The sequence below is a fragment of the Naumovozyma dairenensis genome, chromosome 1 (assembly GCF_000227115.2).
Source record: "Naumovozyma dairenensis CBS 421 chromosome 1, complete genome".
Classification (NCBI taxonomy): domain Eukaryota; kingdom Fungi; phylum Ascomycota; class Saccharomycetes; order Saccharomycetales; family Saccharomycetaceae; genus Naumovozyma; species Naumovozyma dairenensis.
Window position 1 is genome coordinate 1,192,988 of NC_016479.1, and position 13,802 is coordinate 1,206,789.

The window sequence follows — 13,802 nt, forward strand, 5'->3', positions numbered from 1 at the left end:
CTCTCTCTCTCTCTCTCTCACACGCCTCTCTCTCTCTCTCTCTCTCTCTCAACGGGGCTATTTGCTACTATTCTACGTACTCTACTCTCCTCTACTCTACTATATTCTGTTCTGTTCTGTTCTGTTCTGTTCTGTACACATTCCATACCATATCCATTCCTTTAGTAGTCCTCGCCTCTCTATATTACTTATAAAGGGCGTTTGTTTATTGTGTATTACTAGCACTTATTTATACTAGAGTCAGAGCTATACCAGTTAGCTTAGACAAAATACTGGATATCAATTAAATCAATTGTCAACCAATAAAACTCTAAAACACACACACACACACACACACACACACGTGCATACTTATCCTTTCATAATGGCTGAAGCTAAAGAACCAAAGAGAAGAGTTGTTAGAAGAAAGAAGGATCCAAATGCTCCAAAGAGAGGTTTGTCCGCTTACATGTTTTTCGCTAATGATAATAGAGATATCGTTAAAGCTGAAAATCCAAATATTACTTTCGGTCAAATTGGTAAAGTATTAGGTGCTAAATGGAAAGAATTGAATGATGAAGAAAAGCAACCTTATCAAGATAAGGCTGACGCTGATAAGAAGAGATACGAATCTGAAAAGGAATTATATAATGCTACTCACTCTTAGAATGTCAGATTACACGAAATTAGATGAAATGGCTTCCTTTATTACTGTCATCTTCTTCGAAATGAAAAGTTTAACTTAAAAAAAATTGTATCAATAAATAAAAAAAATATCTAAACTAAAAAAAGTATGATCAGAGCAAGTACGTGAATATGAAGAACAATCTTTCGGTTTTCTTTACTGAATTTTTTTTACTTCTTCTACTTCTAATTTTACTATTCTGTGTCCCTTTGTATTTTACTTGCTTCCTTTAAATGAATGAAACTTATTTTACTGTGTTATATTATATTATATTATATTATATTATATTATATTATATTATTATCTTTTATTTCCTCCACCTATTTGTATTTACACAACCTTTTATATCTTATTTCTATTTCTATTTCTATTTCTGTTTGTCTTAGTTTCTTCTTCTTTTCCTTCCTCCTATTATCATTAAAACTTTTTATATGTACATCACTATATATAATTTGTATATTATAACTATAAAACAGGTGTTTGAGGATTCATTAGAAACGTTGATCTTATACAACTCTTTTCAGTCAACGGTAAGATCAATTTAAAAGCATCACCTTCATTCAAATAATATCTAAACATTCTTTTCATCTTAATAAACCCCATATTTTCATACAGATTTAATGCAATCACATTCTCTACCTCAGTTTCTAACATGATTTCATCACATCCATTTGATTCCATTTGAGTAATTGCAATTTCCACTAACTTCTTAGATATACCTTGACCTCTATAATGACTTTCTACAGCTAACATACCAATATATCCTCTCATTCTAGAAAATCGATGTAATTCATTTTTACAAATAATACAACCAATAGGCACCTTATCAGAAACATCCACATTATTAGAATTATTTTTTTCCTCTTCTGTAACATCAAATGCCAAAAATGCTAATTCAGGCCATTGATTTAAAAAATATCTATACACATATATGGAATATGGTTCTGATAAATCTGCATCAATTAGTTTCTTTAATTCATTGAAATGAGTTAAATTGTTAATATCTAATGGTTTGTATATGATTGGCATATTCTTGCTTCTTCGCTACAGTTTTACCTATTTATATCTCCTAATATTCCAACCATCAATAGTACTTGTTCATTGTCCTCTCTACTAATGGACTATACTATACTATACTGTACTGTACTCTATAAACTATTCAATTGAACAAGGGCGCTTAACCATTGTCCGCGTACATTATATTTATGGGTTTAGTAATCAGACACACAAAAAAAAAAAGGTCTATCAATAAAACTGAACAACATTGGAGAAAAAGACAGAGAGAGAGAGAGAGAGTTTTCCTTGTTATCATACTAAAAATATACCAGCACTTTCTTGCTACGATTGTAACTGCTGCAACTATCAACTGTTACTACCGTTGCACTCAACTGGGAGTAAGTTAGCTTTTGATACATTGATCCGTATTTGTACGACCCTAAAATATGTCATCACCATCCACATCTACATCCCCCTCTCATTCCTCCATGAAATCAACCTCAGTAGCAAACGAAGAGCTTAAATCACAGCAGAACCAACAACATACAAACATAATAAATGCTATATCAGGTGATTCGTTCAATCTAAACCTTTCATATTTCATATCCTTCCATGATCTACTAAATTGTCTCAATAAAAGATGGAGAATACCAAAGGATCAATTATTCATATTATTACCCTTTGGAATAAGATTGACTTCTGATTATTATAACACTAATATAATAAATAAATATAAGAATAACCAAGATGATGCGCACGAGAATACTATTAATGAAATTTATGTCTTTGATAGAAGATTTTTCTGTATATCAAATGACCCTTCATCTAAACCATCATCCTTCTCCTTCACTTCATCATCTTTTACTCATTCATCCATACCTTCTCAAAATGTGAATAAAGGTGGAAATATTGATAAGGAGAGCAATGATTTGATATTACGTTCAGAAACCTTATTAGGAAAACTACTACCAGAATTAGATATAACAATGGTAAAACCATTACCATCACCATTAATGAATCATCATCATTCTCCCCATCTTCGCGTTGATAATGATGATAATGATGATAATGATCATGACAACAACATGGAAAAATTGGACTATCATTCTTTAACAAGTTTATTAACAACAAATTTGGGTTGGTTAAGTGCTTTAGAAATTGACGTTTATTATTTTGAAAAATTAATTGAGGAAACTAAATCTCAAATTAAGAAAATTATAAACAGTAATAATATTTGTGAAGAATTCTTAAAAGTTTATTCATTTGATGTGGAGAAACTATTTGATTCTAATGTCTTGTTTTTCAATCAATTGAACTCTTCATCAGGTGAAATTATTGAAAATTGGGAATCATATTATGATACCGTACTAGGTAGCTTACCTATCCAAACAATGTCCTCATCAGAAGGACAAAGTACTCTACAATCATTTGTCGATCCCTCCACATTGAAACAAGATTATCAATCCCTGACGAAATTAGATTCTAAAATTAATAAAAATTTAACAGACATGAAAGAAAAGATTGGATCTAGTATTAATTCTAAAAAATTTATTAATTCAAACATTATTGCATTAAGAAATAATTTCAAATTGGATGAACAAAAATATGCTCTAGAGGAGAAAATGTTAACAAAGTTTAAAGAAAGAATAGATAAGATGAGATCACGAATTAGATCCATCTTGAACAACAATGATTCTGATGCTGCTGCTGCTGCTGCTGCTAGTGAAAATCCAAAGAATAATAATGATGATAATTACGAAAACAACAACACAGACACCCTTACAAAAATGAAGGAAATTATATTAGAAGATAAAAATGAAAATTGTAAAACGTTACTAACTATTGCTGTAGCGTTATATTCACAAACTGAACAATTATTTAACTTGAAAAAATCATTACAAATCAATTCCATCATTTTATTGGGACAAATTTCCTTCATTCAATTGAAAACTTTAGAAATTAAAGTTTTCTTATTAAACGATTGTAATGAAGATTTAAGAAATTATCAAAATTTAGAAATTAAATTCGCTAATATGAATGATTTACCATTAATTTATGGATTATATCTAATTGAACAATTACGAATTTCAAATTGGTCAGTGGAAATGTTTTCCTTCATCTTAAATTATTCAATTCAATTAGAAAAATCTTTAAAAGATGAAAAATTGAAACAATCCAATTGGAATGACAAATTTCAATCTTTCTTAAAGAATTTCAAAATTTTACAAAGTAATGATTCCTCGTCGTCCTTCTCCTCTTTTTCTTTAATCACATTAAAAGAACTTAATTCATTCTTTAAAAATGGTATACCTGAATCCATTAAATCTTTGAAACGGAAAAGGCAATCAATCTTACTAAATAATACTACTTTATCGAATGATTTAGAGAATTATATAACACAATTGAAAAAGACAACAGTTTCTAAAAATGTTACTGATTTATTAATGCAAAACCTAAATTCAATTAAAAGTGAAACATCAAGCAAAACTTTGTTTCCAGATAAATCGTCAACTATATCATCAACAACCGTCCCATCAGATGTTGTTTCCTCCATAAAAAATTATCAACATAGAATCAAAAAATTGGAATCAATATTACATGAAATTAATTATACAAATTATAACAAATGGCCAGCTGGTATACTTAAAAATGTGGCAAATACAACCAGTACAGTTAATACGACAAAAAATAATAATAATAGTAGTAGTAGTACCGTGATTTTATCTCCAACTATATCAAGAAATCCATTTAATGATAATATTCCCACAATAAACGAAAAATTAGCAGTGACAAATTCAACTTTAATCCTTCGTAACACAAAATGCATAGAGGATGACAGTAATAGCAACAACGACACCAATGATACCAATGATTCTGATGATGATAATGAATATGAATATGAATATGAAAGATTTCCATCTTTGAAGGTAACAATTTTACAAAATGAAATTAATGAATTGAAAAACCAAGTAACCTCGCTAAATGATGAACTCACTTCGAAAGATGAAAAAATTCATTTAATAAGTTCTCAAAAAGTTGATTTGAATCTAGAATGTAAAGCCTATAGAGAAACTTTAACAAAATTAAATGAAGAATTATCCAAAATCATCAATGATAATGATTCAAAAGAAAAAATCCAATTGAATAAAGATATGGAATATAAAGAACAACTTCAAACTATGATGACGAAAAATAATCAATTGATTGATGAAATTTCTTCATGGAAAGATAAACATATTTCCAATGAATTCAAAATTAACTCATTATCAGAAGAAATTGATATCTTGAAAACATCTAAAAATGATTTGGAAGCAAAATATCAGACCAAAATTACAAATCTTGAAAATGAATTAGATAAATTTAAAAAACAAAAGGAAACAATTGAGCTTGCAAACGAGAAGGATGAACAAAAAGATGCTGCTGAAGAAAGTCTTGTAAAGACCGTAGATGTTGGTACCTGCACGGACGTTAATGTAGTAGATGTTGGAGTTGCAACTTATGATAACAACCCCCAAAAGGATGTTGATGTTTCCCTCCAAGATAAGAATGAATCCGAACGAAAACAGAATGATAATGAGATATCAAGTGGAACTCCTTCGCATCTATTACACTTAAACAATGTTAACGAAAACATTCAAAAGACATTATTTGAGATTTTTTCATCAAACATCAATATATTGGAAAACATTGGCCTATTGCTTACATCTGATAATGATGATACCCATCATGGGAATGGTGAAAAGACTATGCATATTAGAAGAGTTAAAGGACTTCGAAAAAATGGATTACATAGTATTATGGGTGATGGGAATAGTAGTACCCAAATTTTTGATATTAATCAACCTATCAAGAGTGCCATTTACCAAGAAATTAATGCAATTTTCAATAATATTATAAACAACCATGATCAGGATGTTGAAGAATCTCAAAGATTGACAAATGAGCTAATGACATTTATCCAAAAAATTTATGATAATAATTTTTATGAATCAGCTGTAATTAGAAGATTTAAAGATATAGAAATGTTGGCAAAGAGATTAACAAAGGAAAATAAACTAAAAAAGGCCTTATTAGATAAATTCCAAAAGGAAAGAATTACTTTGAAAGATTTCCAAGTAGGGGATTTAGCTTTATTTTTACCTACGAGAGAAAATATTTCGTCGATGGGAAAAATTGATTCTGCTCCATCTTCAATGAATTCTTCTTTTTCTTCTGTGGATCTATCAACACCTCCACCTTTTAAAACCGAAACAACTCTTTCAACCCATAATAATAGCAATACCGATGCCAGCCCGGTAAAGAATGGAATGACTAATCTAAGTGTTCCCGATGTGGTATCTCATCATAAAGTTTTTAGACCATGGGCTGCCTTTACTGCATTTGATGAATGCACGAGATATTTCTTGAAAGATAATAATGAATTAACATCTAATAAAGAATGGTTTGTTGGTCAAATCCTCACAATGCAAAAGTTTGTAGTTGGACCTACCACTTACAATCCATTCAAATTACCAATTGGTTCGATTTGGATTCAAGTTACTGCCAAGCTTATTTCATGTCAACAATAAACAATAATTTATTTGAACTAAGGACATTTTTAATTTACTGTGACAACCTATCTACAGACACTGTCACAAATAATAATAATAATAATAACATTCCCTTTCCAGCATGATATAATTCCTTTTTTTTAAAATATCTATATGTATATATATTTACAAGAACCACAACAAAGGATTATATACCCGTTTTTCTACTTAGTTTTTTATCTCAATTCTACGTGATATTTTTTAACCAATTCATTACGAACTTTTTCTTGTAAAGAGTTGATTTCTGAGTTTGTAATATTTCTATCCATTGATTGATAATTAATTCTGTAACACAATGATCTTTTATGAGTCTTTGGATGAATAAATTCATCAGTTAACTTAACGCTTTCAACTAAATCACCGGCTACATCTCTAACAATCTCCATTACATCATTTTCATGAATTTCTTCATTATCTTGAAGTATATCAGGTAACCAAAATGCAACATCTCTTAAAGTTCCAGGATACTTAGAATATGGTTTAAAAGTATTAATCTGTCCCTCCACGAATTGACCAATGAATCTTTTATCATTGCTCCATAATAATCTAATATCAGGAATACCAAACAATAACATTGCAATTCTATCTAAGCCTAACCCGAAGGCCCAACCGATAGTACTATCTTTTTCGAAATCTGATTTTAAAAGCAAATCCTGTTTAATTATCCCACAACCACAAATTTCTAACCATTGATTATCCCACCAAATTTCAATTTCCCACGAAGGTTGAGTCCATGGGAAAGTAGTATTAGTCCATCTCATCTTGACATCTTTCATGTTTTTTAACCTACAAAGTTCTAAAACGACAATTTCTAATGTAGTCTTCAAATGCATCTCGCAAAGTTTCGTCTCTTGTTCAGTCATATAATCTTGTCTAGTCTCCGTAGGCGGTTCCACTTCATCCTGACATCTTGTCAAAGTCATCTTATTATTTATCAACATTTCATTCAAAGTAGATTGCAGAGATTTAATTTCTGCCTCCATATTAGAAGTTTCTCGAGGACGGGTCCAAAGGTGAGACCCTTCCATTTGATAAAGCACAGGATAATGAGTTTTATCGATTTCGTCTCTCCTATAAACATCAGCGGAAATCAAGAACCCTCTCCAATTATGCCCTGAGTCATCGTTGATATCTTGAAAGCATTCAATTTCATGAGCAGAAGTATGTGTCCTTAACAATGTCGTGTCATTAATGTAATATGTGTCTGATTTGGATCTACCAGGATGGGTTGGAGGGAAACCTAATGAGTCAAAATTTTGCCATTTCGTGACTATTGGTGAGAAATTATTGAATGTCTTGTATGGTGATAATGAGTTTAATTTGGTTTCTATTATGGTTCTGAGGATCCCAATCGGGTGATTCGGGTTTAGATGAAGATTTCTGTTCGTTAGGTTCAGAATACTTTGTGTGACGTTTGTGTCTTTGTTGCTTGTTGGATACTCTTTTCCATTGATGGTTAACAGTTTCGGGAGTGCTTCCTTGGTTTTTAATATAGAGTATTGACAAATCCTCCTCGATATCAGTTTAATGTATGGCATCTTCTGACATATGAATACTTCGCAGCTTTTTTTGCCTTGCTTTAGATAGCACTTGGTACTTTTGTTCACTATTGTACGTAGATCCCTTTATTTCTCGAGGCTATTATATATAAATATATATGTATTTTATATATTTTTCAGTTAACCAACGCAGTGGCCGATAAGTAACTTTTTACCTTTAAAAGCTCTTTAAGAAGAATATCAACAGCAAAAATCTCAATTGATACTGGTCAAATTCATAATAGCCATAGCAAGAAAGTATTAGATATACGTACTGACTATTATTGACGATGATGATGAATAGACTTACTACCCCTGGATTAAAGCTAGGGAGCAGCCTTCTATGCACTACAAATCTAATAGCATCCAGAACTAGTCTCCCATGGATAATATCCGTAACAAGAAGATTTAAACATGAATATGCTCCCCGATATAAAGATCAAAAGAAGAAACAAAAGGGTAGAGTCCCGGTACGTGTTGGTGGCTCCATTAAAGGGTCTACTTTACAATTCGGTACATTTGGTATGAGATTGAAATCTGAGGGGACAAGGTTAACTGCAGATCAATTAAAAGCTGCTGATACAGCATTAATGAGGTATGTTAGACCACTGAATAATGGACAATTATGGAGACGTCTTTGTTGTAATGTTGCAGTTTGTGTGAAGGGGAACGAAACGAGAATGGGGAAGGGGAAAGGTGATTTCGATCATTGGATGGTCAGAGTCCCTACAGGGAAAATAATTTTTGAAATGAGTGGTGATAATTTACATGAAAGAGTTGCAAGAGAAGCGTTCAGAAAAGCTGGAGATAAATTGCCTGGTGTTTATGAATTTGTGTCTAAGGAATCCTTGGTAAGAGTTGGGTTACATGGCTTTAAGGATGAGAAATTGATAAAGGAAACTAATTACTATCAAAAATTACAAGAAAAACCAACAAAGGAATTTTTAAATGTTCTAAAAGCCAAGGAACCTGAGTATCGTTTATTTAGAGGACGTTAACTATTCCGCTTCCACAAGTTTCATGTAAATATACTTAAAAATACTAATAAATATCTATGTACAGAACAAAATATATGTCTCTATTCTTTCCTTTTAAAGGTATAGAGTATATAAGAACGATTACATATCATGTTGATCCATCTAATATACACATGACTCTTGCAATAAATCCCTCTAAATGGAAAATTGCCTTATTACCAAGAGATAACCTTTCATCGAACAAACTTGATGACTCTATAATACCTATTTTGTACTTGTCTTTAACAATGTTTGGATTTTTTATTAGTGCAAATGTTAGTTCTTGTAATATAGTCTTTGCAGGGATACAATGTGCTAAAAGATCATATAAGATAGCACGACATTCAATTAAACATCCAACAGATTTGTCCTTTTGTATTTTATTCCCTAATTTCAATATGACAACCATCCAATCTGGTCTTATAATTGGAGTATTCACTTTCAAATTTAATTCATTATTCAAAGACATTGATTCTAACATCAATAATGCAACTCTTAAATTTGCATTTGACTCTTTGGCAATATGATTCAGTATAGAACCATTTTCTATCTTTACATTTTCCTTTGATGCCACTTCATTTAAGATATTGACAATTTCACCATTAAGTGGAGCAGGAACACGAATCATCAAACAACGAGATCTAATTGGAGAAATTATGGATGACATTGAATCACACAACATAATCAATCTAATATTTCTCGAGTATTTTTCCATAGTACGTCTCAATGCAGCTTGAGCATCTCTAGTTAAAGAATTTGCATCATTAATAATGACACATTTATATCTATGAGCTAATCCATCATTTGAATCTTGGAAATCCACTTGTTCCATTTGTGCCACTTCTTTTAATAATTCTTGAATTACGATTCTATCATTATTCCCCATATCACTTGGTGTAATTTCTAAATGGTATGGTGAACTTACCACATTCAATTCCAGTTTCTTATTTGATGCTGTGACGAATTGTCTTATGTCAATTTTCAATCTATATATACCTGACCCAAAGATGGATTCTAATAGGGCCATACATCTGGTCTTTCTTCCACTACCATTGGGACCATACATTAGTAAATGTGGCAAATCCTTTGGTTGATGCGAAAGAGACTTCAATACATTGGTTAGCGATTCTGTATGTGATAAAGTTTTAAGTGTTTTTGGACGATATTTGTCTACCCACAAGGACATGGTTTAAGTGATATAAAAGATGGATTTTTCAATTTGTTTTCTGATATATATATATAATTTCAAAACAATAGATATATCTAGGTATCAGATTCAAGTCCCATGGACAATTCGACTCAAGAAGCTGAACCAGACAGGTAATATTTATCTTCTACATTACAGTATCATGTATACTACCAAATAATTTTTCAGTTCTCATTGACATCCGTGCACCGCACGGTGTAGCCTAAGAAACTGAATATACGTAAACACATCAATCAATATTATTTCAAAATCTGGATATTTTTATAGTGTTGATTTATTGAATAATAATGATTCTTGTTAGTGATTAGGACCCTGTTACTGTATAAAATATATCATAGAAGGTCATACCGAATTGACGGAGGTTGCTTTTAACTTTTTGTTCCCGTTTGCCAAGTAAAATTGATACCCTTTAGGAATTAAAATGGAACGTAAGAAATCAATCATCGGGAATCCCACTCGTTCCACTTCAAGCACTACAAGTACTATTAAGGGATTACAATTGTTTATTGCTGATCTAAGATCATGTCAACAAACTCAAGAACAGGAGAAAAGAATTCAAACTGAACTTGTGAAAATCAAACAACATTTCAATTCATCTTCAACGAAAAATACGTCTCACTCTCATGGTAGTCATCATGATAAATTGGGCGGTTATCAAAGGAAAAAATATATTGCTAAACTAGCATATGTATATATCACTTCAAATACTACGAAATTAAATGACATTTTGTTTGGTCTCGATCAAACCGTTCAATTATTATCATCGACAGCATTTTCAGAGAAATTCATCGGTTACATGACTTTAGAATTATTGTACGAGCATCGACAAGTCGTTGAAAAAGTCAATGAAAAAGTCACTTATTATCTTTTACAAGATCTTTCCGAATCAGATGATAATTTTGTTGCGTTAGCGTTGCATTTCGTAGGTACTGTCGCATTATTACCTTTCAATCAATTCGCAACAAATGATGAAATAATATCTGCTATTTTCCAGATCTTAAGATCCCCAACATCTTCACATTACTTGAAGAAAAAGTCAGCGTTATCATTCTTGACCTTATTAAAGGCTAATCCAGTAATCCTAACAGATGACATGCAAAGGAAACAACTATGGATTCAAAGAATAGTTAGTTTATTAGACGATACATCAAATTATAGACTCTGTTTAGCTGCATTACCTCTAGTAGAATACATTGCCAAGAACATTGACTCCACGTATTGTATTAGGTTAGTACCACAATTGACTGAAATACTATATAATTGTGTCGTTGTGGGCACGTCATCTTCATCATCAGTGGCAAACCAATTCCCCATGGAATATAAATTCGCTAACATTCCAAATCCCTGGTTAATTACAAAGACAGTTTCACTATTAAGTTTCTTAATCATTTCTCAAAACGAAACCACAAACAAGCAGCTTCAAAGTCATAGTGGGCCCAATACATTATTATATGCGAGTAATTTAAATCCAGAAGTCTTAAGTAAATTAAGGCAATGTGTCACTGTTGCCATCGAATTAGGCATGAGAACATGTAATGATCCTATGGAGAAGATTGTTCAAAACACAGTACTTTTCTCACTGATTAATTTTGCATCCAAATTAGACCCAACAGATGATGCTATTAAGAGTTCAGTGAACGCTTTATGTTCATTACTTTCATCGCCAGATATTAATACGCGATATTTAACTCTAGATTCATTATTGAAATTATGTTCATTGAGTGGTGAAGTGGCTATTAATTCAGTCCGTTATAATAAGAATCTAGGTTTAATATTCAATATTTTGAAACATGAAAGGGATTCCTCTATTGTGAGGAAGTGTATTGATTTACTTTATACGTTTACGGATTCTGAGAATGTTAAATTGATTGTGGAAGAATTATTGAATTTTGTGCTTCATTCAAGGAATTTAAATGATCCTCATATGAAATCAGATATAGCGGTAAAGATCGCTGTATTGACGGAGAAATACGCAATGGATTCTAACTGGTTTGTTATTATTTCATTGAAGATTCTTTCGCTGACAAATAATAATGCACCTTTCAATGATGATGGGATTTGGCAAAGGTTATGTCAAATTGTTGTTAATAATTCACATTTACATAAATTAACGTGTGACCAATTAGTTGATTATCTTTACAAGAATGAATGTTCAGAATCCATTATCAAGACAAGTGCATTTTTATTGGGAGAATATTGTGGTAAAGTCCAAGATAAGATTTCCATTGCAAATCTTTTCAATCTTTTCACAGATAAATATTCTATGGTATCTAACGTAACCAAGGCGATGATCTTAACGACAATGATAAAATTATATAATTTTGCACCTGAGATTGGATCATGGGTAATTAAATTTTTCCAATTGGAGTTAAACTCGTTGGATATTGAATTACAAACTAGATCATATGAATATTTGAAAATTATTCAAATATCTAAAATGAGCGAATCGAATGGCAATGCGAATAATAATAATAATTTAATTAATGTATTATTTAGCCCCATGCCACCATTCATTACCAAATCTAATCCATTATTGAAAAGGTTAGGTGGCAATTTACAACCGTCCTCGTCACCATCATCATCATCACATAAAGCAAGTGCAGGAAGTACAACTCTAGTTGAGTCGACAACACCAATGACAACCCCAGGGGTAACACAACGTCCGCCACCGCCTCCTGCATCAAGAACAAACTCGATGGTTCCAAAGAGTCAAGAGGAATATTATGTTGAACAAACAAGCACATTATCACCAAATTGGAGAGAAGGGTTCAATAGAATGATATCCCATAAACAAGGTATATTATTTACCAGTCCATTAATCAAGATAATATACCGAATTACCGCTGTGAAAACCGAGGAAAGAATTGACTATTCTCGATTACGAGTAGAACTATCGTATATAAATGAAACCGAATGGGATATTACTGGATTGTCAAGTGAGATTTTTCCCTTCAAAGTGCAAGATAATCCTGAGTATATTATACAGAATGTGGCCCTACCGACTCCAACTAAGATATCAATGGGTCATGGAGAAAGGTCAAGACAAAGTTTTGAGATAGTTATAAGGAAACCGTTCGATGTAGATAATTGTGGACCACTTTTGATGGTACATTTTAAATGTGGTGGGAATGGTTTTAATCATGTTAAATTGAAGCTTGGTGTGGGTATTACTCATACATTGATCGGTAATCAAGATACCGGATCTATGCGTCATGTTATTGAATTGCCTGAATTTATTCAACGTTGGAAGATGTTGAGTACAGCATTGGGTAAAGATGGTGAGTTTATATTTGATTCGGTACCATTTAAGAAAGATGCAACTGTTGATATGGAAGAAGCAAGGATGACTATTAGACAAATTTTGAAACGATTAGGGTTTGATATTGTGGAACAAAATAGTGTTAAGAATACTATATTTGTGTCAGGGATTATACATACAAAGAGCGATGGGAACTTTGGATGTTTAATGAAAGTGAAGTACCAAGACGATGGGAAGATAAATTTGACCTGTAAGACTACCCTGGGCGGGCCATTGGCTGAGTATATAGTTCGGTGCACTAAATCTGCCATATCCAGATGATTGTAACTATGACAATTCATGATTGCTGAATATACATATTCATACAAATTTATACATGTGCACATACATATACATATAATAGAGAATTTCAGCATTTGCGACGCTGGCGGCTACCCGTGTCCATCTTTAAGGATACTACCACTACTACTGTTAGGGGTGTGCGGCTGTTTTACTTTGAATTCGGCTTCCCCTAATTTGTGATCATCATATAC

At 31.8% G+C, this 13,802-nt stretch overlaps 7 protein-coding genes across 7 annotated transcripts; 4 read left to right on the forward strand and 3 right to left on the reverse strand.

Moving 5' to 3' along the window:
• Window positions 1-364: 364 nt before the first annotated feature.
• On the forward strand, window positions 365-646 carry NHP6A (high-mobility group nucleosome-binding protein; the record flags this gene model as incomplete). Its single annotated transcript, XM_003667879.1, has 1 exon — window positions 365-646. One exon carries the CDS (start codon window positions 365-367, stop codon window positions 644-646), a length of 282 nt encoding a protein of 93 aa, XP_003667927.1.
• A 483-nt stretch (window positions 647-1,129) lies between these two features.
• On the reverse strand, window positions 1,130-1,693 carry MAK3 (peptide alpha-N-acetyltransferase MAK3; the record flags this gene model as incomplete). The annotated part of the gene is made up of 1 exon (XM_003667880.1): window positions 1,130-1,693. One exon carries the CDS (start codon window positions 1,691-1,693, stop codon window positions 1,130-1,132), a length of 564 nt encoding a protein of 187 aa, XP_003667928.1.
• A 413-nt stretch (window positions 1,694-2,106) lies between these two features.
• Window positions 2,107-6,228, forward strand: ATG11 (autophagy protein ATG11; the record flags this gene model as incomplete). The annotated part of the gene is made up of 1 exon (XM_003667881.1): window positions 2,107-6,228. One exon carries the CDS (start codon window positions 2,107-2,109, stop codon window positions 6,226-6,228), a length of 4,122 nt encoding a protein of 1,373 aa, XP_003667929.1.
• Window positions 6,229-6,425: 197 nt separating this feature from the next.
• On the reverse strand, window positions 6,426-7,787 carry MSF1 (phenylalanine--tRNA ligase; the record flags this gene model as incomplete). The annotated part of the gene is made up of 1 exon (XM_003667882.1): window positions 6,426-7,787. The coding sequence occupies one exon, from the start codon at window positions 7,785-7,787 to the stop codon at window positions 6,426-6,428; it is 1,362 nt and encodes a 453-aa protein (XP_003667930.1).
• A 290-nt stretch (window positions 7,788-8,077) lies between these two features.
• Window positions 8,078-8,785, forward strand: MRPL16 (mitochondrial 54S ribosomal protein uL16m; the record flags this gene model as incomplete). Its single annotated transcript, XM_003667883.1, has 1 exon — window positions 8,078-8,785. One exon carries the CDS (start codon window positions 8,078-8,080, stop codon window positions 8,783-8,785), a length of 708 nt encoding a protein of 235 aa, XP_003667931.1.
• A 127-nt stretch (window positions 8,786-8,912) lies between these two features.
• RFC5 (replication factor C subunit 5) lies at window positions 8,913-9,989 on the reverse strand (the record flags this gene model as incomplete). The annotated part of the gene is made up of 1 exon (XM_003667884.1): window positions 8,913-9,989. One exon carries the CDS (start codon window positions 9,987-9,989, stop codon window positions 8,913-8,915), a length of 1,077 nt encoding a protein of 358 aa, XP_003667932.1.
• Window positions 9,990-10,431: 442 nt separating this feature from the next.
• Window positions 10,432-13,590, forward strand: APL3 (Apl3p; the record flags this gene model as incomplete). Its single annotated transcript, XM_003667885.1, has 1 exon — window positions 10,432-13,590. One exon carries the CDS (start codon window positions 10,432-10,434, stop codon window positions 13,588-13,590), a length of 3,159 nt encoding a protein of 1,052 aa, XP_003667933.1.
• Window positions 13,591-13,802: the final 212 nt, after the last annotated feature.